The 26,771-nt window shown below is 66.8% G+C and overlaps 3 protein-coding genes across 3 annotated transcripts in view; 2 read left to right on the top strand and 1 right to left on the bottom strand.

Annotated features, from left to right (window-relative positions):
• Positions 1-133: 133 nt before the first annotated feature.
• Positions 134-18,779, top strand: CHLRE_17g729000v5 (uncharacterized protein). The gene is made up of 32 exons (XM_043072394.1): positions 134-1,992; positions 2,147-2,245; positions 2,393-2,437; positions 2,679-2,762; positions 2,894-3,001; positions 3,168-3,293; positions 3,548-3,700; positions 3,873-3,956; positions 4,099-4,149; positions 4,320-4,388; positions 4,594-4,644; positions 4,780-4,887; positions 5,199-5,231; positions 5,509-5,615; positions 5,822-5,867; positions 6,147-6,224; positions 6,424-6,579; positions 6,788-7,312; positions 7,530-8,942; positions 9,134-9,415; positions 9,593-9,772; positions 9,951-10,124; positions 10,512-10,574; positions 10,825-10,978; positions 11,299-11,384; positions 11,648-11,704; positions 12,029-12,268; positions 12,615-12,671; positions 12,802-12,975; positions 13,143-13,547; positions 13,710-14,426; positions 14,686-18,779. The coding sequence occupies exons 1-32, from the start codon at positions 355-357 to the stop codon at positions 18,259-18,261; spliced, it is 11,139 nt and encodes a 3,712-aa protein (XP_042914853.1). The 5' UTR covers positions 134-354; the 3' UTR covers positions 18,262-18,779.
• Positions 18,780-18,781: 2 nt separating this feature from the next.
• On the bottom strand, positions 18,782-23,043 carry CHLRE_17g728976v5 (uncharacterized protein). The gene is made up of 4 exons (XM_043072393.1): positions 21,145-23,043; positions 20,174-20,930; positions 19,670-19,995; positions 18,782-19,333 (listed from the first exon to the last, which is right to left on the bottom strand). Exons 1-4 carry the CDS (start codon positions 22,626-22,628, stop codon positions 18,904-18,906), a joined length of 2,997 nt encoding a protein of 998 aa, XP_042914852.1. The 5' UTR covers positions 22,629-23,043; the 3' UTR covers positions 18,782-18,903.
• A 208-nt stretch (positions 23,044-23,251) lies between these two features.
• CHLRE_17g728950v5 (uncharacterized protein) overlaps positions 23,252-26,771 on the top strand; it is an 8,998-nt gene continuing 5,478 nt past the window's right edge. The window contains exons 1-8 of the mRNA XM_043072392.1: positions 23,252-23,446; positions 23,522-23,564; positions 23,695-23,748; positions 24,641-24,729; positions 24,980-25,205; positions 25,629-25,827; positions 26,181-26,288; positions 26,476-26,634. Coding sequence (XP_042914851.1) covers positions 23,360-23,446; positions 23,522-23,564; positions 23,695-23,748; positions 24,641-24,729; positions 24,980-25,205; positions 25,629-25,827; positions 26,181-26,288; positions 26,476-26,634 — 965 coding nt within the window. The 5' untranslated portion in view covers positions 23,252-23,359. The remainder of the gene's footprint in view (positions 23,447-23,521; positions 23,565-23,694; positions 23,749-24,640; positions 24,730-24,979; positions 25,206-25,628; positions 25,828-26,180; positions 26,289-26,475; positions 26,635-26,771) is intronic.

The raw sequence follows: 26,771 nt of genomic DNA, 5'->3' as shown, positions 1-26,771 counted from the left end.
GGCTATTAAGCCCTTTCCTGGGAGAAACCTCGGCAATGTAGACTCCATGGAAAACGGGATGGATCCAAGCCCCTATTCGGCAACCTCCTCCTTGGCTGCCTCGCTGGAAATGCTATATGGCCGATTGATTACAATGCCTGCGCAAACCGTGGCAAAGGAGACCCCACCTGTCACGCCGGTCCATAAAGTTGACTGTGCAATACGATTGTGCTCAAGCGCCGTCTTTGTAGCATGGATCTCGTGAAGTGCTCTGGTAGTATGATCGAAAGGCTCCAGTGTGCCCAGCTGTCAAGCGATGTGAACCGCAATGTGCGCTCGCTAGCCTGGCTTAGACTCTAGAAACCGCCAAGCTCTATGGCATCACCACGCTCTGGAATGGCTTCTCCAAGCGAGGCGGGCAGCAACGTGGCCAGCGTGGGGTCGGGCACGGCCTTGGTGGCGTCCCCTGCTCGCCTGGATGACGAGCCCGGAAGCTCGCGTTCCGAGGAGCCGTCTTTGGGGCTACCCAGGTCCACGTCAGATCTGCCTGAAGCTGCGACCCGCACGCGCGAAGCCGGCGCCAGGTTGATGAGTGAGGCCTCCAGCTCGCACGCCGCGGGGGCTACCTACCCACCCAGCCAAGCCGCGCAGGAACTTGCAGCAGCAGCCGCACATTGGCCGCCGAGCGGAGGCCTTCGACCTGTGGAAACGGACCTGCACTTTGGCCCGCACACCATTTCTGTGATCGGGCCGCCGAACCGGCACCATCAGCTTGAGGTGTTCGCCGACGGCACAGTACTCACCGTGTCGCGGCCGGTGGCCGTCGCCCCTCCCACCGCGTCAGCCGACGCCTCGCCACACTCCCCCTACCAACAGCCCCTTTACCCGCCGCCTCAGCAGCCATACCAGCAGCAGCACGAGCCACATCAGCAGCCTGCCGCGGCGACGGAGCCGGCAAGCCTTCAGGGCGCGTATCTCAGGAGGCTGGGGCAGGCTGAGCTCGACAGCACGGCCGCAGCACAAGGAGCCGCAGCACAGGGGCTGCATATGCAGCCGCCCCAGGTCGAAAGCACCCTGGAAACGCAGCTCAGCTTCTCGCCATTCACGGCGAGGCCGACAGGCGGCGGCCCCGCTGCCTCAGCCTCCGGCTCCGCAAACCCTGGAGCGGCCAGCACCCCCGCTCCTGGCCCCGTCCCCAGCCGTGGACCTGGTAGCAGGGAGGGCGACAGCCCCGCTCTCTTCGGCTTCAACGCCACCCCTCCTCCAGCCTACGCACCGCGCTACGGCGCCGGTCAAGGCAGCACGGCGGCGGCGACTCCCGTGGCCATGGCTGCCGCCGCCGCTGCCGCCATGGCCTCGCCGTACGGTGGCGTGGTTGCCGGCACGCCATACGGGGCCATGGCCACACCCGCGCCCGGCCCCGTGTACCAGTCTCCGCTCGGCACTGATCCGTACTCTCCGCTCGCTGGGCCTTGGCCGGCAGCACAGCAGCAGCAACAACAGCAGCAGGGACTACAGGGGCTACAGGGACAGCAGGGGCAGGGGCGACAGCCGTCCCCAAGCCGGCAGCAGCCGCAGCGGCAGGGGGCCTTCGTGGATCCCTCGCCGCAGCCTCGTGGTCAGGGCCTTGGGCCTGGAAGCCCTGGGCCGGCGCAGCGCTCTTCGGGCAGCTTTGGATACGGATACCAAGAAGCCACCGATGCTGCGCCGAGGGCCGCCGGAGGTGGTATGGACTATATTACGCCTCTCCGACAACAGCAACCGCCAGGAGCATCGGGAACGGTCACATTCACGCCGCTGCCATCGCCGGCCCTGTTTCAGCAGCAGCAGCAGCAGCAGCAGCAGCAGCAGCAGCAGCGACTGGCGCAGTCACCCCAGGCGGCGCTGTTTGGCGAGGCCGCTGGCCGAGAGGGTCCTTTGGCGGCCGTGTCGCCCCGCACGGACGCCACCGGCGTGTCGCTGGCGCCAGCGGAGCTGCGGAATAAGTACAAGCGCACAAAGAAGCTGCTGCAGGTATGGAACCTACTAATGTTAAATGTGGTTGTTCATCGTGTTTGTATGGCGGACATGGGCTGCGCTTTGATAACACATCTGGGACCACACCGCTGGGACCTAATACGCCTGCTGCTGCTGCTGCTGCTGCTGCTGCTGCTGCTGCTGCCTGCAGGAGTCCGTGCGCGAGATCGATACGCTCAAGTCGCGGCTCACCTCGGAGGGCCGCCGGGCGGGCGTGCTGGGCGCACAGGTGTCGGCACTCCAGGGCCAGGTGTGTGTGAAGTTTTCCTTTGCCTTGCGTCCAGCGCCGCCACCTCCTGGGCGTCTGCTACGTTGCTGGTGTGTTTGTGGAGGGACTGCACTGAAGGACATTTTCCATCTGTTTGGCGTGTCCCTTCCTCCGCCAATGTACCCGCAGGCCGGCATGGCTGGGGACAGCGTTGCGCTGCTGGCTGCCACCCAGGTGGGCTGGAGGCGGGGGCGTGGGAGGTGGGGCGAGGGAGCAGGGGGCTGCAGGCGTGGCGTGGAGGGCGGCAGGCGTGGGAGATGGGACGAGGGGGGAGTTCGCTGTGCGTGGGTGCCGTCTACACCCGTGGCGGCCTGTCGGCGTCGCAGTAGTGCATGGGGAAGATCGACCACGCCAACAATCCCAGCCTACACGTGCGCTTGCGCGGTGCAGTAATGCTTGGCGCTGCCGCCCGCAGGCCGAGAAGATGGTGGCTGTGCAGAAGCTGCGAGAGGCGCGGGAGCAGTCGGAGGCGCTGCAAGCGCAGCTAGCAACCGCGCAGGTACGTGGGGGCCTGGTGGAAACAGGCGTAACGTCACCGGCGGGCCCCTTGCCACTCGACTCCGCTCATGGTTGAGAGGGTTTTGCTTTTCGTGGCCCGGCCACTCCACGCGGCCTGTCGGCCTGGTGCAGGCGGCGGTGCGGGCGCTGGAACAGCAGCAGGCGGGTATGCTGAACGAGTTTGCGGCGGAGCGACAGCGCCGGGAGGCGCAGTGGGTGGAGGAGCGCCAGCGGCTCGAGGTGTGTGCGTGTGTGCGTGTGTGTGTGTGTGTGTGTTGGCATGTGTCGGGGCCACGCCACGAGCTGCTGCTGCCGACCATCCTCAACGGGGTGTGCTTGGAAATGCGCTGTTGTGAGACGACTGTCTTGGGACGGGTCATGTGAGACAGCTCTTGCGGCGCTGCAGGCGCTCCGGGCGGAGGACGCGGCGCAGCGGCAGGCGCTGCTGGCGGCCTTCCACGCCGACCGCGAGGGCTGGGAGGCGGCGGCGGCGGAGCAGCGGCGCGGGCTGCAGGCGCACTACGAACAGCAGGTAAGGGCAGGGAGTCGGGGCGTGGGGCAGAGGTTGGGGTAGGCCAGCTGCAGTGCCCCGAACAGCCATGGGGCAGCCAGACCCCATGGCGGGGAGGTGGCTGTGCTGCCGGGAGTTCATGCCACAGGAGGCCGTACAGCAATGTTTATGTATGTGTGTGTGTGTGGGGGGGGGTTCCGCCAACCGTAGCGGCTTGGAATGTGCGCGCGCACACCTGACACGCGTTGCACGTGCGGCTGTGCGTTGCCCCACAGCTGGCGGCCGCTCGGGCTGAGGCCTCCGCCGTCACCCAGCAGCAGCGGGACGCCTCGGCGGCGGTGCAGGCGGCGGCCACGGCTGAGGCCGACGCCAGGGCGGTGCTGGAGGAGGAGCGGCGGCGCAGTGCCGCACTGGCGGAGTCCGTCCAGGTGCGCGTGGGGAGGGCCGGGCCAGGGTCTCACGGGGCCTCACCACGGTGTCGCACTCGTTTGGCTGGGGCCCAAATGACGTGGTTACCCAGAGGTTCTCAGGTTTGACCTGGGACTACTAGTGGCGCACTGTACTTACCCAGCGGTTCGTTCCTTCCACGTCGGAGCGCAGGATCTGAAGGCCAAGCTCGCCGACTCGGAGGCGGCTTGCTCCAGGGCGCAGTCGGACGCGGCGACGCAGGCTGACACAATCCAGGTCAGTAGCGCCGCCGGCCCATGCAGTCAGTGCCAGCAGCAGTGCCGTGCCCGCATAAGCCGTGTCGCCCCCCGTCCTCTCCGTTCTCCGCCCTTGGCGCTGTGACGTTCATGGCTTACCTCCCGCTATGCGCGTTGTACAGGGGCTCGAACGTCGGCTGCAGGAGCGCGGCGCACAGCTGCAGCAGGTGCAGGTAGGCCGCAGATTGGTCTGTCATAGACCTCTAACAAGGGGCGGCGCGCATGCTCGGTATGCGCGCTTTGCTCCGTCCCCTTAGCAGCCCGGCCCCGTTCTGTGCGTGGCTCGGTGTGTGCCGCCCTCGGGGTGGCCCCAATGTTCACCGCTGTTGGTGGGGTGTCACAGGAGGCGCTGGCGGCTGCGGAGCGGGAGGCGGCGGGTCTGAAGCAGGCGGCGGCCCAGCACGATCGCCAGGTGACATGCTGAGCACATGCGGCCGCACTCTTTCGTCGTTGTTCTCCATTCTTGTGAAACTCTTTCTTTTCGTGGAGCAAGTGGTTCGGGAGGGCACAGCGCGCGTTCTTAAGAGCCAAGCTCGGGGTTGGAGGTGGCGCCTGGCATTGCAGCAATGACAATAAGATGCGTCCTCACTCACTGCCTGCCTCACACTGAAACACAGATCCAAGAGCTCCAAGCTGCACTTCACGACAAGCAACATGCTTCCGCGCAGGTGAGCTGCTGCGGCGGCGGTCTAGGACACCCTGGTTCCGCTTCTGTCCTGCATCCGTATGTCTTATTTTTTTGTCGTAGTGTGACTGCCAGAATGGGTCCCCTCCTCACGCGTCGTACGCTTCACACGTCACAGCTGGCGGCTGAGAGCAGCGCCCGGCTGTCCTCTCTGGAGGGCGAGCTGCTGGAGGCGCGGCGGCGGGAGCGGCAGCAGCCGGCGGAGGTGGCAGCGTTCATGCAGCAGGTGGGGAGGGAGAGGGGGGTAAATATAATTCAAACCCGGATTAACAGAGAGACCCAGGAGAACCAGGAAGGGAATAGGGGCACACCTGAGAAACGCCTATGGAGGCTTCAGGCAGGAATGACGTGGGGGTTATAAATACCAGCCCAAACCAAACCAAACCAATTGAAACGAGCGGAGCACAGGCAGAGGCGTTGGGAGTAGGAGAGTGGTAATCGGGAGGGGTACGATGTGGCGAGAATTGCACGTCAGGATTTGCGGATGCACTGAAAAAGGTCCATGTTTGCCTGTGCCGCCATCCCCCTCCCCCGCAGCTGAGAGAGCAGCACGAACGGGAGCTGTCGCAGGTACGTGGCGCCGTGTTACCCCCGTCGCACCGTGTTACTGCCGTCTTCGGTGCTGGGTCGGTTTTCTTGGTGTCCCGCGATGTCACACATACACAAACGCACACACACGGGGGGGCTGTGCGCTTTGTTTTCCGTGTGCTCTTCAAAACACACACACACACACACACACACACGCACACAAACACGCACACACACGCACACACGATTTGGCACCCAGACCCCGCCTACGCCCATCCGCTCGCCCGCCCACCCGCCTGTCTGCCCTCCCGCCCCCCAGGTCCACAGTGTGGTCCAGCAGCAGATGCTGGAGGCCCAGAGCGCCGCCAGTGTGGCCACCGAGGCCATGACCGGGGAGATGGAGGCGCAGCTGGAGGTGACTCGCAGGTGCGCAGCTGAGGGGCGGGGATGAGGGATTACCGGCCAAAATGTAACCAGACCAAGCCAAACTAGCGGGGCACAGGCAGAGGAGGTGAGGGAGGGGAAGGGGGAAGGGGTTGGGGCGTGTGTGTTGCGTACCGTACATCGTGTGGGGCAGCCGTCCCCCCAGTTGCGCCCCTCCAACTCCCTGCCCTGGCCTGCACTGCACGCAGGGAGATTGAGCGGGTCATGGGATTGCTGGAGAGCCGCGGCAGCGAGGTAGGCGCAGCTGTGTCAGAGCCATGAATGTGCGTCGCCGTGTGCCCCGAGGCGTTCCGCCCGTACACCCGCCAGCCATCCGCGCGCCCCCTTCCAACTGCCCCTCCCGTGCCCGTCCGCGCTGTCTCCACTGCTGATCCGGCAGCACCCAACTTGGATTTTGTGCAGCGCCGTGCCTCGTTATCTCCGTCTTGTCCTAAACAGCCATGCCTGGAATCCCACTCATCGTAAGGCGTGGGCTTTTGGGCATGAAACCTTCATCCCGCCCCCGGTCCGCAGGTGTCCTCGCTGCGGGGCTCGCTGGAGCATGCCTCGTTGGAGCGGGAGAAGCTGGTGGTGCACGCCCGCGAGCTGCAGGCGAGTTGCCGCCGCCGCCGCCTCCTTCCGCGGAGCCGCGTTTTGCCTCCTCCGCCGCTAACTCTCCTCATCTCCAGCATTTGCTCTGCTGCGCCGGCGCATCATGCCGCCTAGGCGGCCGCCACGGTGCCGTGGCCAGAGCTGTAAGCACCGTCGTTTTTCAAATTGCGAAATTGTAACCTACCTCCTTGCCACGCAGGAGGTGGTGGTCAAGGTGCAGCAGCGCATGGAGCGGCAGGACCGCAAGCACGTGCGCGCACTGGAGCGGGCGGCCAAGCAGCGCGAGGGCGCGGTGGCGGCGCTCAAGGCCGAGCTGGAGGGGCTGCGGGCCAGCGTGCCGGGCCGCGTGGAGAAGGTGCGGCGGCCGCGGCGGCGGCGGCGGGCGTTGGCAGCGGGGCAAGGGCAGGGGCGGTGGTACCGACTGGCTCAACGAGTGGGAGGCTCATCCGTAGCGGGTGGGGGTGGGCAAGAATGGGGATTGACGCTGTACTTAAGCATCAGGCCAACGGAGATGCTTTCTTATTGTTTCCCCCACCACGTCCACACCTTGATATCCACTCCAGGCGCTGCAAACCTACTCCAAGCAACTGGCGGCGGCGCAACATGCCGCGGTCGCTGCCGCCGAGGCGCGCGCCGCCGCCACAGCTTCATCCGTATTGGCGGCGGAGCGCGCCAAAGCCGAGTCCGCGCTGCGCGCAGCCGCCGAGGCGGAGCAGCAGCTTCGTGCAAAGCTAGCCGCAGGCGAGGCGCATGCGGAGAAACAGCGCGCAGCGCTGGAGGTGCGTGCGGCGGAGGCGGAGGCCGCGCTAGCGGGGCTGCGCAAGCGCTGTGAGCAGCTGGAGGCGGCGGCGATGGAGGCCGGCGAGGGCGCGAGGACGCTCAAGGCGCAGCTCGCAGAGGCGCTTGAGGCGAGGTCTGTGGCGCTGGCTCAGGCCAAGAAGGCTGAGGAGGAGGGCAGTGGTGCGGTGGAGGCGGCGCGGGTGAAAGCGGGCGCGGCGGTGGAAGCGGCGGAGGCGGCGCGCGCGGGCGTGGAGCAGCAGCTGCGTGGCGTGTACGGCGTGTTGGCTCAGCTGGGGCTGTCGCCGCAGGTGAGCCGCGTGCCGTACGTGCCGTACCAGCGGGTGGTGGTGCAGATGCTGGCACGCCGTGGCGTGGCGTGTGTTCCCTCCCCCATGTTGTATGTGCTCACCCGCAGCACCCGGTCCCCGGCAACACGATGGCTGGAGGACATTACGATTTGCATACAGATTGTTGCATGTACTGATATGTGCTGCGTAATGGTGCGGGTGGGATCAAACGCCGCAGGTGCTGGAGGCGCTCTCAGCGGCCGGCAGCCTTGCGGGCAGCGGAGCAGTTGCAGCCCACCCCCACGGCAGCGCCCACGCATACAACCCGTTCGGCGCAGCCGCGCCCTTCGCCCCTGCTGCAGTGGCGCCGCTGCCTTTCCCAAGCCCGCTATTCCCGCAGGCGCAGCAGCAGCAGCAGCAGGCGCCCGGGCTGCTCCCCGCTATGCTCGCGGGGCTGAGGGTCCAGTTGACAGCAGCGCTTGGCGGCGCCGCTGCCGGCACCGCGCCAACAGCCACTGTCGCGGCGCCGGCCGCGGCCGCTGCCCCGCCCCAGCCGGCGGCGCCGGCAGCTCCAGCCGAGCCGACGGCAGAGGTCGAGCAGCTGCGGCGCCGGCTGCAGTCGGCGCGCGTCGCCGCTGCCAAGTACCAGCGAAAGATGCTGGCTGTGGCGGGCGCGGCGCGGGCGACGCGGCGTGATGCCGCCAAGGCACTCACAGAAGCGGCGCAGGGCGGCAGACGGCATGGCCATAGGTATAGCCGCAGCCACAGCCGGCACCGGGGTCCCAGCGGTGATTGGAGCCGCAGCCGCGCGCGACGGAGCTCAAGCTCCCGGGCCGCGCCGCGGGCTGCAGCGGACAGCTGGGATCACGGCCTGGACTATGGGCTGGACTTGGATCCAGACCTGGGCGTGGACTTGGAACTCGATATGGAGTTGGATTCGGATCTGGGCCTGCGTGCGGGCTCGGACCAGTCGCCGTGGCGGCGTGGCGGCGGTGGTGGCGGCGACAGGCGGCGCGCCTCGTCAACTGCCAACCGCCGCAGGCGCGATCCGGACGAGGAGCACTGGCCAGGCTTGCTTGGCGTGCGGTCAACGTCGCTAAACGACGACGATGGCAGTGGGCGGCGCCGCCGCAGTAGCAGCCAGCAGCGGAGGCGGCAACCGCATCACTCGCACCGGTCCAAGTCGCAGCGGCGGCGGTCCTACTCCGCCGATGACCGCGGCGGCAGCAGCCCGGGCAGCAGCGGCAGTAACAGCGGTGGCTATGACAGTGGCAGCGGCGGTGCACATGATGACGGCCTCAGGAGCCGCAGCTCAAGCCGCAGCCGCCGGCACCGCAGTGCTTCTCGCCCTTCCCGCCGCCACCGCTCCAGCGACAGCAGCCGCAGCCGAAGCCGCAGCGCCGGCCGCGATCACAGCCGCGGCCCCGGCCGCGGTGGTGGCGCGGCCGCCGCCTCCCGGGCCGCGGTGGCGGCGCTGCGGCTTCGGCTGCGGCAGCTGCAGTTGGAGGTGCAGGCGGTGCGGGGCCGCGAGTCGAGGTGGCTGGAGGCGGTGCGGAGGGCGGATTCGGTTGTCCTGCTGCTGCACGGCACCGCATCGCGCGCGCAGCTGCTGCTGGCGGGTGCGCCGCGGCCGCAGGACCAGCAGCTGGCGGTGAGCGGTGTTTGCTCCTCTGCCATGATCTGCGTATGAGGATGGCGGGTGTGGGCCAAGCGGCACGAGAGGGGTCGTTACCTGGCGTTTTGCAAGGCAGGCGGATGCGGTGGAAGGAGTGGTGCTATGCCTTCTCACGACTACGAAGTAAGTATGTTTTGCGTGTATTTGCGCGCGCGCGCTGCCCGCAGGAGGAGCTGTCACGGGCGCTGTCACGCGCCTCCCGCCACCGCCAATACGTTGCTCACCTGGAGGCGCAGGGCGGGGCGCAGCAGCCGGTGGCAGCAGTGCCGCAGCACCAGCAACACCTGCCCACCGCGCTTCGGGACCCGGCTGCAGCCGGGGCCACCGGCACAGGGAGGGGGGCGGCTGGGGCGCTGGGAGGGTCAGTGGCAGCTGGCGGCAGCGCCGGCGCCGGGCCCACAGTGGGCGGCGGCTGGCTACAGTCGCCCATTGAGGAGCTGGAGCGACAGGTGGGCTGAATGGCTGCTGCTAGTCCTTTCCTACATTATGCCGGCTTTGCTTTTTGTGTGCGAGTTAGGTGATGGGCAGCATTGACGTGCAGCGCGATGTTTCTCATTTGCGGGGCGGCGCGGGGGCCTCCTTTGCAAGCCGTTCTCACTCTGCCGTGTGAACCTTGTTGTGTGCAGGCGGTGGACGCGAGGGCCGCGGCTGAGGCGTTCTCGGTCCAGGCCACGGCAGCACGCGAGGAGGCGGCGGAGGCGCGCGCCGCCGTCGAGGACATGCGGCGACGGCTGCTGGAGGCGGCGGAAGCGCACGAGGCAGAACTGGCGGCGGCTCGGGCGGCGGCGGAGGCGGCCATGGTGCAGGTAGGTGCGGGCCTCATGCATTCATGCTTTCTTGTGTGGGCCAGGCTGCTTCAATTCGTGGCGCCGTGGCGCCCCTTCGGTTTGCGGCAATCGTGCCTCCTCGCATAGGGTACAGAACCTGCACACTGTCGTTTGGTGTCCTGAGTGCCGTGCTGGTGCCTCGCACCCGCGCCCGCAGGCATCGCAGTTAGCGTCCGAGCTTGAGGAGGCGGGCCGGCAGCAGCAGCGGCTGCAGCAGGAGGCGGCCGGCGCGCGGCGGCAGCTGCGCAGCTACAGCCAGGCAGTACGGCAGCTGATGGGCGATGTACGGCAGGAGGTGGATCTAGCGGACCTGCCCGCACTGGCACACCAGGTGGGTGGGAGGAGGAGGAGGAGGAGGGGTTGCCAGGGAGGATGTTAAGAAGGGATTGCCAGGGTTCAGGTTCAGACAGACACTGATGGGGTTATTTGGTGTCAGCCAGGCGACGGCTTCTCTAGGAGGCCGCAGGCTGACAGAGAAGGCTAGTTCTTGTGACGATGAGTCGTACACTTGGCACGGAGTGCCTTAAGCAGCGGCGTCTGCTGTATCCAGCATCCGGGCACCCATTCTTTTCGGTGGGTAGGCGGCGTGGCTCGGCGTCAGGTGTAGCTGTGGCTAATGATGCGGCCCACGACTGCTGAGAGCATGCATTCACACGCTCACACACACACACACAAAAAAAACACAAAAACACATACACACTCACACGTACACGCACAGGTCGTGTCCTCCACGGAGCGCGCCTTCGGACTGTGGACCCTGCGCGAGCACGACCACATCCAGGTGCGTCGCTTGCGGCCCCGCCACTGCACCGCCACTGCTGCCACTGCAGCCACTGCACCTCCAGCACCGCCGCTGCAGCCACTGCAGCCACTGCCAGTGTGCAATGCCCGCCTTGTCCCATCAAACCATACGCTCCACTCCGTAACAACAGCAGCATGCTCAGCCCGTCATCTAACTCTTGCTGAGACTGTAGAAAAGCGGACAACACATTAAAGCGCTTCTGCCTGGCCTCGTGTGTGTGTGCGTGCAGGCCACGCGGCGCCTGGTGTCGGGCCTGCGTCAGGAGGCGGCCGAGTGTCGACAGCTGCTGGCGACCCTGGCGGCGATGCAGGCGGAGGCGGCGGGCCAGGCGGCGGCACGGGGCGTGGTGGCGGGGCAGGAGCTAGCGCGGCAGCTGGAGCAAGGTGCGCGGGCGCCGCAGCCGCACGACGCGGACAGATACCGTAGCGTGGGTGTGACCCTTTGTGACGTTGCTTGGTGAAGTGGTGGCGAAGGGATAAGCCTTCAATCCGGTGCTTGGCATTGCATCTTCAGCGCCGCTGCGCTCGCGCCCTCATGCATGGCATACGGACATGTTGGTAGCGGTGACGTTGGTGACGGTAATGCTTGTAGTTAGTTGGCACTCTGCTGCTGCTCTGTTCGCGGCCGAGCCCTTCTTCTGTGGTTGTGTTCTGTGGTGCGTGCTGTGTGCCTGGACGTCCACGCAACCGGCCATGGTTCGCAGGCCGGCTGCAAGCCGAGGCGGCGGCGCAGCAGGCGGCCGCGGCGGAGCTGCAGCTGCAGCGCCGGTGCGACTCCCTGCTGGAGCAGGTGAGGCCGGGAGTGTGTGTGTGTGTGTGTGAGTGGCAGCTGTGTGCAAGTCCACACACATGAGGGACCGTGCGCGCAACCGCTCAAGCATTGCATGTCGCACAGCCTGAGTATCCCCTATCTCGTGTTTCCGACGTCAGCGGTGACGCGGCCTGCAGTTGGTGCCTCGGCGGCGGCCGACCGTCGTATCCTTTACCGCAACACCCATAGCCGACGCATGCACGCACGTGTTGTGTATTGCCTCTCTGTGTGCCCCGCCGCAGGTCCGCCAGCTGACGGAGCAGACGCAGCGACTGCAGGACAGGGCCGAGCAGCTGCAGGTGCGAGCGGGCGAGAGGAAGCGGGTACAGGGAGGCAGCGGGCAGGAGCGGGAGGGATGGAGGGTTGTATATACCATGTAGGGAGGTTCGCGTCCTTGCAGTGGCAGGCGGAGTCAAGGATGGCACGGGACGGCAAGGGGGCCAGACGCAGGGCATGTTGCAAGCTCAGGTTGGCAGCGCAAAGATTTACAAGCAGCACTTCAGAGTAGTCGCATCCCCAATACGGCCGGGCGACTGCTCACCTTGCAATCGCTCCGCACACCTGTATTGCACCCTCCGTGCACCCTCCACCGAGCTTCCCGCATGCGCCTTCTGTGTGTTCAGGCCGACAAGGAACAGGCGACCACTGCGTTGGCGGAGGCCCGGGTCCGACTGGAGGAGGCGACGCAGGCCCTGGCCCAGGAGCGGGAGGAGCGCACATCCCTGGAGGGGCGGGTGAAGGCGGTGGTGGCGCAGGCGGTGCGTGTGGCGGAGAGCCAGCGGGACGCTGCGCAGGCGGCGGCGGTGGCGGCGGCAGAGCGGGCGCTGAAGGAGGCGCAGCAGCGGGATGCGGAAGCGGACAAGGTGGGTGGGGACCGAAGCGCGAGTGCGGGTGCGGCGCGGTCGTGGAGCAGCATGCGGCCGCTGCCAGGGCTCGGGCAGCAGAGCGGCGGCGGCGGCGGCAGCGTTGGTGTGGGGATGGGTGGTGTGAACAGGGCCAGCGACAGCGGTAGCACTGGTGGGCGCGGAAGCAGCGGAAGTAGCAGCCGGAGCAGTGGCATAGGAGGGGGTGCGGGCATCCGCCGTGTGGCCGATGGAGACGACAAGTAGGTAGCAATGCACGGAAGTTGACTTACACATGACCTCGACATCATCTGTAACGCGCTTGTGTGCCGCCTCGCCCCCGTCCCTCGTCGCCGCCTGCCTGCAGCAACGCACGGAGTGGGAGGAGAGGCTCCGCAAGGAGCGGCAGGCGGGCTCAGCAAAGGTGGGGTGCTGGCAGCAGGAACTTTGGTGGATAAGCAGCAAAGTAACAGCAGTTAACAAGTTCGTACAGCAGAGAAATGAGTTGTCTCCGCGACGTTCCAATGAGACTTTGCTGCACTCACCTACCGCAGTTGCGGAAGCAGCGCGATAGCCACGAGTCCGAGCTGGCGCGGCTGCGGGAGGCGCAGCAGGCGGCGCTGACGGCGGCACACGAGGCGGCGGCGGCGGCGGCGCAGCAGGCGGCAGCGGAGGCCACGGCGCTTCAGACACAGCTGCAGCGGCACCAACAGCAGCAACACAACATGGTGTGGCCGTTGTACAATCTTGATCTGTGGACTTTAATGTGGGCCATTGTGCAATCGCCGTCGTCGTGTGGCTGCTGGTGCTGGTCCGATATGAGCAGGCTCTATGTGGTTTTCGCGACTATATTGATACAAATGCCGGTACTGCCTAATGTATAATTATCCTGCAGGAGCTTCAAATGGACGGCATGCGCGCGGTGTTGCTGGATTGGGAGGAGCGCTTGGCGGAGGCGGGGGCTCAGGCCGCCGCGGCACAGCAGGCCGCGACAGAGGCGCAGGCGACTGCGGCGGAGGCGGTGCGGGAGGCGGAACGCGCAGCACGGCTGGAGGCGCAGGCATCTGCAGCGGCGGCGGCACGCAGCGCCGAGGCGGCGAAGGCCTCCGAGCGCGCACTTCGGGCGGAGGCGCGCGCGGCGGCGGCTGATGTGGCGGCCGCGGCGGCAACGGCGGCGGAGCAGCAGCTGCAGCAGCGGGCAGAGACGGCGGTGGCGGCTGCGGATGCCAAGAAGCGGGAGGCGGAGGCGGCGGTGGAGCAGGCCAGCGGTCAAATGACGGAGCTACAGGCAGAGCTACAGGTGGGTGATGCAGCATGTGCACGAGCGCAGCGTGTTAGGGAGTACACGCGAATGCGCGGGTGTCTTTGTTGTGTAGGCGGTGCCGCCCGTGCGGTGCGATCCTTCATCTTCCACAGCTGTGTCATATGGTAACATACATGCAATTAACATGCGTGAATGCAGACTGCGCGGGCGCAACTGGCGGCGGCACGCGCCGTCGCCGTCTCGTTTGAAACCCATCTGGCTTCAGAGCATGCGGAGGCAGACCGGCTACGGGCCGCGTTGCGGGCGGCGCAGGCGCGTGTGTACCAGCTGCAGGAGGCCGCAGCTCTGGGCAGGCTGTCCCGAGGGGCTGCGGAAGCTGCGGCAGCGCCGTTGCCGCTTCCGGCCTCAGTACCCGCTACCGTAGCGGTGGCGGCGGGGCCAGATGTGCACGTGGTGTCGACGGGAGACGGTGCTGTGACTGTGGGCTTGAGAGCCGGAAGCCTGGAGGCCGCGGCGGATGGCGTCGGGTCCGCACAGCAGAAGCAGAAGCAGCAGAAATCAGTAGCATTTCAGCTCCAGGCACGGGCTCCACCCACCTTGCCCGCCACCGGTGGCACAGGCTCCCGCCATGGCCCGCCCGGCCACGCCGCCGCGGCGGCTAGCTCACTGGAGGTGGCTGTAGCAGAGGCGCTGTCGCCGCTGGACGTGCTACTGCCGCCGCCGTCCAAGCCGCTGCCACAGCCCCAGCTACAGCCACCGCAGCAGCCGCAGGTGCACTCTCAGCACGAGCTGCATCAGCCACCGGAGTCGGCTGCAACAGTAGCGGTTGCTCCAGCCGCCCAGGCTGCTCTGCAGCCTGCAATGGAGGTGGAGACGGGTCCCGAGGCCGCACCTGCACCACACGCCGAGCTTCAGGTGGGTTCCGGCCATGTCGGCGCTTTACAATCATCTTGGGCTTCTGCTTCTACTCGGGCTCCTATGCGCAGGTCGCATGCATGCATGCTAGGAAGACTTGTTCACGGTTTCGCTTATGTGTGTGGCTGTTGAGTGTGGCATGTGCTCCTGCCTCACGTTCCTGCTTCTGCTCTGACGCTTTCGCGCATGGCTGCGGTAAATGCAAGCGAGTGGAGGGCACACACGGCACATCACGCCCTGCCTGCCCTCCGCACCACAGGCCCTCCTGACTGAGGTGGAGCGCCACTGCGCCCGGCTGCCCGCCATCAACAGCCTGCTGGACTCCCTGTCACTGCCGCCAGCAGTAGCAGCAGCAGTAGCAGCAGCAGCAGCAGAGACGACGGATTCCAGCTACAGCCACACACAGCAGAGGGTGCAAGGACGAGGCGCGATGGCCGCTGACGCTGGCTGTGATGCTGTTGGTGACAGCGGTGGGGATGGCAGTGGCAGTTGGAGTGTCGGCTTGCTTGCAGACCCCCAGACGGCTGAGGCGCTGACGACTCTGGCGCAGATGGTGGCAGGGGTGTTGGGGCAGGTGGTGGCGCTGGAGGCGGCGGCAGCGGCACAAGCAGCGGCGGCAGCAGCGGCTGTGTCTGGCGCCGGCACCTCTTCGCCCTCGGCTGTGCCCCGAGCGGCACCAGCGGCAGCTGCTGCTACTGCGCCAGATGGGGCAGGTGTCACGCCAGAAGGGGCAGGTGCGGGGGCGGAGGTGACAGCGGTCGCTGCGGTGGCGCGGGCGCTGCGCGGCCACCGGCGGCAGCTGGAGGACACAGCGGCCCGGATACGGGCGGCTCAGGAGCGGGTGGCGGCAGAGGAGGCGGGTGTCTTGGAGGCGGCGTACGTGCGCACGGCACCGGAGCAAACGGCAACGGCAGAGGAGGCGGGTTCAGGACCCCGGGCAGAGGAGGCCCCCCGGGGCCGGCAGCAGCAGTGGCACCAGCAGCAGCAGCCGCAGGAGGAGTCTGCTGGCGAGGCAACTATGCGGGCCGCAGGGACGGCCACAGGTTTGCAGCCCAGCGTGGCCGGCGCTTCCGGTGCTCTAACGCCTCCACACCGAGGGCAAGGCCTTGCTCAGCAGAGATATGCAGCAGCAGCAGCAGCGGACGTGGTGGCAGCTTCCACAGCTGCCGATGCGATCGCAGGTGGCCCAGCCGCCGTTGCTGCTGCCATACTCACCTCGCCAGACGCTCCCCAGCAGGACTCGGCTGTGCCACCGCAGCCGCAGCTGCGGTCACAGCCACGCACCATCACTGCGCAGGACACCGCCGCAGCGGCATCAGGGCGTGCCGCAGCAGCCGGCCTCAGCCCTGACCGCGCACAACAGAGGGGCGCCAGCAGCATCCGTGTCCGGGCTGACGCTGCAGCTGCAGCTACGGCTACTGCTACTGCCACTGCGCCCCTGTCGCCGTCCTTTGGCTCCGTGGTGGCTTCACCCGCGGGCTCCAGCTCCTCGGAGTCGCCAGCGGCCACACGACGCGGCAGCCCGGTGGCTACAGCCCCCGTGGCTATAGCCCCCGTAGCTACAGCCGCCGCTGCCACAGCCGCCGCTGCCACAGCCGCCGCTGCTGCTGCTACAGCCACAAGCAGCGGGGCGGCCGCTGCTGCAGCTACTCCTGCAGCTGCAGCTGCGATTTCCAGCAGCTCACCGCATGCTGTGATGGCGGCGGCACCGGTAGCATCGCCGTCAGCGCCGCTGTTAGGGGCGGTCTTGCAGGATGCGCAGGTCACAGCGGAGGCGGAGGTGGCGGATGCGCAGGTCACAGCGGAGGTGGAGGTTGAGCTGGCACCGTTCCGTGGCTTCACGCCGACAGCTACATCGCGGGGCGGAGTCTGGCGGCGGGCGGTGGTCAGCGAGGGCGGCGCTGGCACGGTTGCTGTGCGTGGTGCAGCTCCAATAAGCAGCGCCAGCCACAGCCCCAGTACCGTCTCCCGCTCAGCAACCGCAACTACAGCCCCTCCCGGCGGTGCCACAGCAGCTATCAGCGGCGGCACCGGTGCCACCGCGGTACAGCCGGTGCAGCGACTAGCTGTGCTCACGCCCACGCACCTGCAAGCCGAGCTGCGGTCCGCCGAGCTGCGAGGCGTGAATGAAGCTGCTGACCCTTCCATGGGCGGCAGAAGTGGCAGCATCAGTCCGGAGCCGGCGCCGCGGCCCCTGCCGCCGACACTAGCGGCGGTTGTTGCGGCTGCAGCTGCGGCAGCGCCTGTGATGCCGGATCCTGGCCGCGCTGTCGGCACTGCTTTAGGCGCCTCCTCTGTCACTGTGGCGGGCCCGCTGGTCTTCATGGCAGCTGCGGATGCATCGCCGGGACCTGCCGTCACTGAGCCTCTGCTTCAGCCGGTGATGGTGGCGCCGCCGGCTCGGCTACAGCCAGTGCTCATCTCTCTGGCGCGCCGCTCCCCATCTCCGCAGCCGCGGTCGCCAGCGGTGGAGCGACTTCAAGAACAACAGCCGCAGCAGCAGCCGCAGCAGCAGCAGCAGGCGACTGCAACGGCTGCGTTCAGCAGCCGACTAGAACACGAGCGCGAACGGCTTCGGGAGCGGCTGCGTGCGCTGCAGCGGCGGCCGGCTGCTGCTGCAGCTGCTCCTAGCACTGCCACTGCTGCCCTCGCACCTCCTGCCGCCCACGCCGCCGCCGCGATGCCCTGGGCAACCGGCACAGGCTCGGCCAGCGCTTCCGTCACCGCAGCTACTCCCGGTGTGGCGGCAGCCTCGCTGGACGCACCCTCTCCGCCACCTGCCGGCGGCGTTGCAAGCCCCGCGCCGCGCCCACTGGCGCCGCTGTCGGCGGCAGAGCTGCTGGACGCCGCTGGCTCCACCGCCGCCGCCAGCCGCGCCACCACCCGCCAGTCACCCTCGCCCTCGCCTGCACCCTCGCCAGATCTGCCCGTCTCCAGCACTGCCGCCCCCGGCGGCCACAGCGCTAGCTACGGCGCCGGTCAGAGCTCCCTGCCGCCGGGCGCTGCCAGACTCGCGGCGATGACGCTGCCACACCGCCCCGGCCGCTACACCTCACCTCCACCTCCACCCTCGCCGCCGCTTCCTCCTGGTGCCACCGCTCTCTCACCAATGGCGCCAACGGCAAGCACCGCCCCGTACCATGACGCCCCCGCGGCGGCACCGGCAGCAGTGGCGGCAGCAGGCACCTCCAGCACGGCAGCGAGTGCTGGCACAGCGGCAGCGGCGGGGGCGGCAGGCACCCAGTGGTGGGCAACGCCCACGCAGCTCACCGCGACCTCCTCGGCGCCGTCCTGGGGGCTGGCGCTGGCTGCTGGGGCCGGCAGGGGCGCGCAGCAGCAGCAGCAGCAGGTGCAGCAGGTGCACCCGGGCTGGCTGCTACAGCCACCATCCGCATCATCCGCATCATCCGCATCGGCGTCATTACCAGATGCGCCTACAGCATCAGGGTCCTGGACGCAGGCCGGCATGGCGCCCGGCGGCCCCGCCCGTGCACAGACAACACCAGCAAGCGCAGCAGCTGTGACGTCCTCAGGGCCCGCGGCCGGGCAGCAGCAGGCGGCTGCGGCGCCAGCGGCTGCCGGGGCCGGGCCGACATCGATTGGTGACGCAGGAGCTGGGACGGTTGCGGCTGGAGGAGGAGGGGGAGGAGGAGGAGGAGGAGGAGGAGGAGGAGGAGGAGGAGGAGGAGGAGGCGGGGGGCAAGGAGGAGGGGGAGGAGGAGGCGCGCGCACGGTGCCAGTCACAGGCGAGACGCGGCGGGGCTACGCGACCCTGCATTTGAGGGGCCGGGGCGCTGTTGCAAAGGCTGGCGAGGGGCGAGGCGCGAGCACGTGAACAAATGGAGAACAAAGTAGATGATAAATTGAGGCGTGGGGGAGAGACATGAGAGACGTGCCGAGCCGGGCTGCGTTCGAGTGCGGAAGTCAGTGAACTTTCAGGACACAAAGCACAGTACGGTGTGAGAGGCTTAGACCTGTTGAAGGCCAGCACTGCTGCTGGCTGTTTGATCGCAAACAGTACGATGTGCGGACGCTGCACGGGGCCCTCAGCCAATTGTGAACTGGCATCAGTAAATGTGCGGTGGGATGCATGCGTGATAACTGTACATGATTACTTTCATACTGCGGCAGTACGGTATGCTGGGTTGCCAGTGCAGTTCAAGTCTGTTGTGGCCAGCGCCGCTCTTGCTACATGCAATCAGGGCACTGTGCCGACTTGCCAGCAGTACTGTATCCGGGAGTGGAATGACGCTACGGTGTGTTCTGCGACGGACACGGTGGCCTGGTGACAGCGTGAGGAGGTGTTTTATAACCGTGACCGCTCGCTCCCATCTGCCGCAAGTGTACCTCCAGTGATGAGGCTAGCAATGCCAACGGCCCAAATAAACCGCAACCGACGCAACCCAACGGCGAACAACCAAATAATCATGGCCATCCCTCGCGCCAGCTTTCCAAAACGAATACTTTCACATCTTCACTAGTCAGCGCACGGCATCTCTTGCTGCCTCTGCGCCACCCATTGCGCCAATGCGGCATCAATCCGCACAGCCGCTGTGGGGCCACCCGGTACTCCCGCCGTTAGCACTGCCTGCACCACACGCCGCCCCTGACGCGGCTGCAGCTGCTGCCGTTGCTGCTGCCGCTGCTGCTCGGCCTGTCCTTGGCTGCTGTTGCTGGCATCCTTACTTGCTGCCGGAATGCCACTGCTGCTGTTACTGCTACTGCCGCCAGCGTCCGGCTGCGCGGCAGGGGCTCCGGGCGCTGCTGGTGTTGCCGCGGGTGCGGACTGCTGTTGCACCACCAGCGGCTTCGGCGGCACGTAGACCCACAGCGGCGCTCCTGACACGCCCGGGCGGCCGCGGCAGTTCGTCTCCACGAAATTGTCTCCGTCCAGGTCGGTCAGGTACCTGGCACGTACGGCAGCAGCATTGACGGGCGGCATTGGCACGGAGAGCATGGGGAGGCAGGGAGCAGGCAGGCAGCACATGGCTGGCTTGGGCTGGAGGAGTCGGGGGAGGGGTCAGGGGAGGTGTAGTCAGCAGGGCAAGCGTGTGTGAGGCGCGTGCGTCCGCACAAACACTATTGCCTGGTTAGCTCAACTCCTTTCTCGGCGGCCTCGCCCATTTTCGTGCACCCCATTAAATACACCCCGCCACCACACACTGCACGTGCCGATGCGGCGATGCCGCGGTTCCACCCCCCATGCCCAGCAGGCTGCATTAGAGAGGCTGCCACACACGCACCTGCAGTACTGGCCCCACAGCAGCATGGGTGTGGGATAGCCGGCGTAGTTGAGGCAGGGGGCGTCCTCACCCAAAAGGAGGGGAGCGCTGCTACTGCCATTGCTACTGCCACGGGCAATGCTACCTCCTCCACCGCCGCCTCCGACGTCGCCGAAACCACCCGCATCCTCGCCATCCGACCCGTCCCCGCCGTCATCAGCGTTACCACCAAGTCCGCCGCCGCTGCTACTGCTGCTATCGCCGCTACTGCTGCTGCTGCCATTCCTGCTACTGCTGCTGCTGCCGCTGGTCGCGACAATGACCGCCGTGCCGTCGATGGAGGTCACCTGCTGGGGACACAGCACGCATGGGCCAGTCAAGGAAGGGCCACACAATCCCACGCTGCAGTCACACGTCCGTACGGTGTCAGCCGCCTCGTGACGTCACGTGGAGCAAGCACACGCAGTTACTCCGTTAGTTGCGCCCCACACATCCCACCCAGGGCGCCGCCACTCCAACACGCACCCTGTACGAGGGAGCAGTGCCCGTGCCAGTCGCGTCACTACCGCCACCGCCGCCGCCACCACTGCTGCTACTTCTGGTGGCGCCACCATTGCCGTCTCCCCCACTTCCCAAGGACCCCGCCGCCGCCGCCGCCACAGCCGGCAGCTCAAAAAAGGGGCCCACGTCCGCTGGCACGCTTCGATCCAAAAACACAATCCCCACGTCGTACGATGGATCGCGTTGCTGTATGAGTTGCGGCGGTACGATGGCCGTACGGGATCTGTATACGCCGTACGGAGCCCGCTCTCCCGTCCAGCCTGGCGCAAACTCCCACGACCGCACCCAACCGCCTCCGGCGCAGTTACCCGGCGGTTGGTTGGCGGCAGGCGCAGAGGTGGTCGCGTTGCTGCTTGTGGTGCCATTGCCGGCTGCTGCAGCTGCAGCTGCTGCTACTGCTGGCGCATTGGCGCTGTCGTTGCTACTGCCGCTGTTGGTACTGTTCGCTGCTGCTGCTGCTGCTGCTGCTGCTGCTGCTGCTGCTGCTGCTGCTGCTGCTGCTGCTGCTGCTGCCGAGGTGCACGGGTTGCCGCTGCTGTCGTTGCTACTGCTGCCTTCTTCACTGCGCCCGCTCCCGCTCCCGCTGTTGCCTGGTGCCTCCTGCCCCTGCTGCCCCCCTTGTTGCCCCTGCCCCCCTGGCCCCTGCTGCTCGTCCTCGAAGCTGTAGATGCAGTGGCCGGCTGTGAGCACGTGACAGCGGCTAATCAGCGCACCCGTACACCTGCAGCAGCACGTACAGGCGTGTGTGTGTGTCACAAGGACAGGAGGACAGCAGGAGCGGGTCGACACCGTGCGTGCATAACGCATGATGGATTGCCGGCACAAGGGTAAAGAAGCACCAAATGCGGGCACGTGAAAACGAACCATAATCAAGATGAACGCACCACACACATCACATTGCACCGCATCGCAACACAACACAACGCACCGCACACCTGTCCACGTGGGAGGCGGATATGAGCATCCCGAGGGTCGGCAACACAGAGCCCTCCCTGCCGACACCACCGCCGCCATCACCACTGTCATCCGCTGCGCCTGCGCCTCCGCCACCTCCACCTCCGCCACCTCCACCTCCGCCACCACCACCACCACCACCACCACCACCACCACCACCACCACCACCACCACCACCACCACCGCTTCGAGTATCGCCCGCGGCAGTACCCGCTGCGGCTGCCGGGCTGCTGTACGGTCCGTCGCCCGGCGGCGAGCCAGCGGCCTGGAAGAAAAAGCCCCCACGGGTGCTGCCGCCGCCGCCACCGCCGCGGCCGCCGCCACCGCCGCCGCCACGGCCGCCTGTGCCGCTTGCTGTGTCCACCACAGCAGGATGTGGCTGTAGCAGGCGCCGCAGCTGCAGCCGTGGAGTCGACGACGTAGGTGGAGGCGGTGGCGGTGGCGAGGGGGGCTGTGCCAGGGGCGTGAGGCGTAGCTGCAGCGGCGGCGGCGGTCCGGGCGGCGGCAGTAGCACAGGGTCCCGACCCGCCACACACTCCTGCTGCACTCGCAGAGCCTGTAGCAGCGACCAGCGTCTATCACTGATGCCGCCGCCTCCCCCGCCTCCTCCTGCCGTTGCTGCCCCCGAGGATGCGGCGGATGCTACAGCCAGCAGCGGCCGCTGCACATCAGGCAGCCTTAGTAAGTCGCCGTTGTTGCTACTGCTGCTGCTGCTGCTGCTGCTGTTAAGATTACTGCTGCTGTTCTGCATGTTGCTACTGGTATTGTTACGCGCGCCTGCACCTGATACGTCCTGCTGCTGTTGACCTGCCAGAGCCGCCGCCGGAGCTGCCGCCGCCGCCGCCGCCGCCGCCGAGCCCAGCACGAGCAGCAGTGCGGCGCCGCCACTGCGCCATTCACTCCGCCGCAGCAGGTCACCCGACAACGACCCTGCCGTCATGCCAGCCGCCGGCAGCCGCACTGGCTGCGGCTGCGGCTGCGGCTGTGACTGCGTGTCGTACTCCTGCTCCTTCCCAGCTTCCTTGGGTCCTCCTCCTCCCCCTCCTCCGTCCTCGCCCTTTCCTGCGCCCCGCTGGTCGAGGACCCTGCGCCGCTGCGGCCCGGTGACCTCTGCTACCGCCGCTGCTTCCACAGCCGCTCTTTCCTCCTCCGTCTCCCGCCTGGTTGATGAGTCAGGCGGCTGTGCCCCCGCCGCAGCCTGGGCTTGCCCCGGCCCTCGACCCGGATCGCTGCAGCTTCCTGTGGCTCGCTGTGGCGATGCGTCCCCGGCGGCCGCGGCGGCAGCATCGTGGCCCGAGCGCGTGTGCTGGTGGGATGGGCCTGCTGGAGTAGCAGGGGCTGCTACTGCTAGCGCGTGCGGGGCCGGCAGCAGCAGCGGCAGCAACAGCAGCAACGCTAGCACGAACCTCGTCGCGACGCACAGGCAGTCGTCGGGGTGGCGGTGGCGGCAGTGGTGCCGCGCCATGCTCTCCGGGGGCGCGTGCGTTTGCATGCAAGGGTTTGCAAGGCGAGCATAAGCACGCGCGTCGCAGTAAGAACCCTAGTGCAAGAAAAGCCCTAGGAGCGCCCACACCCAAGTGTGGCCCGTGGGATGACCGCGGCCGATGCACGAACCGTTTTCAGCAGACTTTTCGTGCAGCTTGCTCTGCCCTAACATATGCCCAGTCTGTGATTTGCTAAACCCTGCAGGACAAGGCGAGCTACACGCGGCATGTCGGGCACGAAGCGTCGGGCCCGACTTTCCATGCCCTGGTTCTGCCTGGCATGATTTCTGCGCGGGTTATTTCAGTGTGTTAGGTTCTTGCTGTCTGCTTTGGTGACGAGAATTTACTAGCACGTCGCGAGGGCCTTACGGGGGAGCGGGCGGTTGTCGGGTTTTCCCCCGACATTGGCTTTTCATCATCCAGGCGAGGCAACAGAAGCATCTGAGCAGAAACATCCACGCAACTGACATAGATACTGGACTCCCTCACCCGGTCCGATTACCTCCCTACTCCCCAGGATGAGCCCCACGACGACCCCGGCTCGGTGAATTACGCGGACAGTTGAAAAAACTTAGCCAATTTCGTTTGCCTGCCCCTACTTTGCATTCAAAGAAGAACTGCACGCTTCTCGTTGCTGTGCCTAAAGTTTATCAACCCTTTCTTATCATAGTCCGTTGGGGCCTGAGGCAATTCCGCTAGCTGTTGTCGAGGGATGCTGCCGCTGCAGCAACAGCCGTGGCGCAGCAGGAGTAGCTTTGGAGAGGCTCGGCGGCCCCAGAACACATCTCGACCACGCCGGGTGCGGTCGTCTGAGCCCCAGTTCCTGCCCAGTCCACAATTGAACCTTTGCTGGGTGATGATCCTATGATTGCAGGTGGAATGTAGACTCAGCGCGTCTGCGCGAGGGCAGCTCACAGGTGCGCTTCCAATCCCCGTTCGCGAACTGCTTCGCTAGCGGGACCCACAACTTGTCGATCAAACCCTGATACTTTGAGTTGTCACTGCGCAGTCCAGAACTAACTTCGCCGGCATCTTCACTGCTTGCAGACCCCGATTACGCTCATTTGGAGGCAGCGGCGAGGCTCGCGGGGAGCCCTGAAGGTAAGAGCAAGCGCGTGGGTGCCATTACTCACCGCGCGCTTAAAGCGACCGGACTCGTGCGGCTTGCGGTGCAACAATCCGATGCCCGCTTCGGGCTCCTGACCCCCTCGCCTGTCCGTCAGTCCTCAGCGAGGGACCTCCACAGCCCGCCGCCTCGGCGCCGCGGCGTTGAACACTGGGGGGGTTACACCTGGAGGCACGCAGGGGTTGGGGCGGGCACACGGGGCGTGCGGCGGCGCTGCGGGAGGCTGCTGACGCAGCACCGGGCTTCTAGCGCGCTGGACTGCTGACCGCCGAAGCATCATCCCTAGATCCGAACGATTAGATGCTTCTGGGCCGGGCCGCTAAGCCCTTGCGAGGCTGTGTGTGATACCCCCCAGTGATGGCGCCGCCGGGATCCATCAGCGGCGGGCTCCCGGCTGCGCCTACTGTGCCGTTGTGACTCGTTGGGCAGGCCGGCGGGGAGGGGAGGGGAGGGTTGTGTATTCCAGCCTAAACTAAACCAAACCAAGCGAAAACTAGCGGAGCACAGGCAGGGGAGGGGGCGTGATGGGAGAGGATGATGGGGAGGGGAGCGCGACGACACGGTGCGTGTGTGTGTGCTGGCTCAGAGGCCAGGCCAGAGACCGCTACTCCCATTGTGAGCACCAGCCTGACGCGATGTGTGCGGCACCTGCATGCGGCACCTATAGCCCGAGGCTCTCCAAACGGCGGTTCGGCGGTGTCGGCTGTGCTGCTTGGCGCAATGCCGGCACACTGACTTTCTGATTGCGGCGGCGGCTTGGATGGAGCTGTGGTGTTTGGGGCGTACGCTTCGCTGCCCCTTGCATGCGACTAAGCCTGACAACACGACCGGACCTGACACGCCTCTCCCTCCCTTGAGCACACGCAGGCGAGACGCAGCCGCACCCCAACGCGGCGTGCCGGCTGGTGGGGCCCGATGGCCGGACGGTGATCTCGCAGGCCTTCCTGCGCGCGCAGGTGGGTTGGCGGGTGCGGGCGCCTACATGAGTGGGTGGATGGATGGGTGGATTGGGTGGGTGGATGAGTGGGTGGAATGGGTCGTGGCAAGGGGCCGACTGGGCCCTGGCATCTGCAGCTCGAGGCGATTGACTACCCGCAGACGCGCGACGTGGCGCCTACCTAGCTACCGCCCATCATGCCGCGCAATCCTATAACACCACCCAAAACACCGCTCATCATGCCGCGCACAATCCTATAACATCTACAGGGCACCACCTCGGCGGAGGTGCTGGCGGTGTCGGCGGCGGGGCCGGCGGCGCGCGGCGGCACCGCCTACCTGAACCTGGAGCCCGGGGACTGCCACGGCGAGGGCGCGGCGGTGGAAGCGCTGGTGCGGTCGGGCGTGAGCCGTGTGGTGGTGGGGCTGCGGCACCCGCTGCGCCACCTGCGCAGCCGCGGCATTGGGCTGCTGCGCAACGCCGGCCTGCGCGTGGGTGAGTGGCGGGGGGAGAGGGTGTGGGAGAGTGGGGAGGGCGGTGGGGTGCGAGGTGAGGGAGTTGGGTTGCGGGGTCGAGGCAGCTGGAACACGGGGTACAGCGGGCAACACAGCCGGGTGGGGGCAGGGATGGGGCGGACGGGTGAGGATGGGGGGTGTGTTAGCTGGCGGGCTGGCGGGCGACGTACACGGAAAGGAGACACGGGCGGTTGTGGGTGGCTGCGCAAGCGCGGGCGGGCATAGGCGGGTGGGGGGATGGGACAGAGGGAACTGCGGGACGTGGCGAGTGCAAGGTAGTATCGATTCAGTGGCCGCCTCACTGTGCCCCGTCACGCCGCTACTGCTATGAACCCGTGCCGCCGGACTTGCCTGTTGACTGACCACGCCAGCCCCTTCCCTCCTCCCACTCCTCTCCCCACAGACGTGCTGGCTGACGAGCTGGCCCTGGGCCGCAACGGCACGCCCTCGCAGCTGGCGGCGGGGCTGGTGCACGCGGGCGCGGGCTCCATGGGGTCGGGCAGCGACAGCGACGGCCCCTTCGCGCCCGGCGCCGGCGGCCCCGCCGCGGCCTACTCCGCCATGGCCGCCTGCCTCAACGCCAATGAGGCACTGCTGCACAGGTGCGCGCCCGTGCGTCTGTGTATGTTTTGTGATGCGTTGTGTGTGTCTGTGTTGTGTTGTGTTGTGTTGTGTTGTGTTGTGTTGTGTTGTGTTGTGTTGTGTTTGTGTTGTGTTGTGTTGTGTTGTGTTGTGTTGTGTTGTGTATTTGGTGTGTGTGTGTGTGTGTGTGTGTGTGTATGTGCATGTGCACACGACGCGTACGTTGCGCTCACGCACACCCTCGTCCGCTCGCGCGCATCCTCTCACACAACCCCTCGCCCACCTCTCCACACACACACACACACACACACACACACACACACAATGAGCCGCGCCCTACCCCCTTCCCCATCTGCTTCCCCCGCACGTGCAGGGCCGCTCTGCGGCGGCCTCTGGGCGTGCTCAAGTACGCCATGACGCTGGACGGCAAGATTGCCACCAACCTCGGGCACAGCGCCTGGGTGTCCAGCGCGCAGAGCAGGTGCGTGCGTGTGTGGGGGGGTCGGCGGGGCGTGTGTGTTTTGTGTGTGTGCGTGAGGAAAGCACAAGGGAATGAGGTCAGCAATGTATGCATGTATGCGTGCATGTGTGTGGTGTGGGAGGGGGAAAAGGTGAGCCAGGGGAGGTGTGGTGCTGCACGATTTATCATGTGCACACACGCCACGCAGGGCGCTGGTGTTTGAGACGCGCGCTCGCTCCGACGCGGTGATTGTGGGCGGCAACACGGTGCGGCGTGACAACCCGCGGCTCACCACGCGGCGCGAGGGCGGCCACACGCCGGCGCGCATCGTCATGAGCCGCACCCTGGACCTGCCCGAGGTGACTGAGCGGGAGGAGGGGGGAAGGGGAGGAGGGAGGGGGAGGAGGGGGAGGGAGGGGGGGAGGGGAGGGGGAGGGGGAGGGGGAGGGGGAGGGGGAGGGGGAGGGGGAGGGGAGGGGAGGGGAGGGGAGGGGAGGGGAGGGG

Source organism: Chlamydomonas reinhardtii, chromosome 17 (genome assembly GCF_000002595.2).
Source record: "Chlamydomonas reinhardtii strain CC-503 cw92 mt+ chromosome 17, whole genome shotgun sequence".
Taxonomy (NCBI): Eukaryota; Viridiplantae; Chlorophyta; class Chlorophyceae; order Chlamydomonadales; family Chlamydomonadaceae; genus Chlamydomonas; species Chlamydomonas reinhardtii.
The sequence above is the reverse complement of the archived record's forward strand: the minus strand, read 5'-3'. Positions and strand labels throughout refer to the sequence as shown.

Coding starts and splice junctions, on each gene's coding strand:
- CHLRE_17g729000v5 (XM_043072394.1), top strand. CDS start 355: ATGGCATCACCACGCTCTGGAATGGCTTCTCCAAGCGAGGCGGGCAGC. Junction 3,002..3,167: donor AGGAGCGCCAGCGGCTCGAG/GTGTGTGCGTGT, acceptor GCGGCGCTGCAG/GCGCTCCGGGCGGAGGACGC. Junction 7,313..7,529: donor AGCTGGGGCTGTCGCCGCAG/GTGAGCCGCGTG, acceptor CAAACGCCGCAG/GTGCTGGAGGCGCTCTCAGC.
- CHLRE_17g728976v5 (XM_043072393.1), bottom strand. CDS start 22,628: ATGGCGCGGCACCACTGCCGCCACCGCCACCCCGACGACTGCCTGTGC. Junction 20,931..21,144: donor TCCGCCTCCCACGTGGACAG/GTGTGCGGTGCG, acceptor GTGCTGCTGCAG/GTGTACGGGTGCGCTGATTA. Junction 19,996..20,173: donor GCACTGCTCCCTCGTACAGG/GTGCGTGTTGGA, acceptor TGTCCCCAGCAG/GTGACCTCCATCGACGGCAC.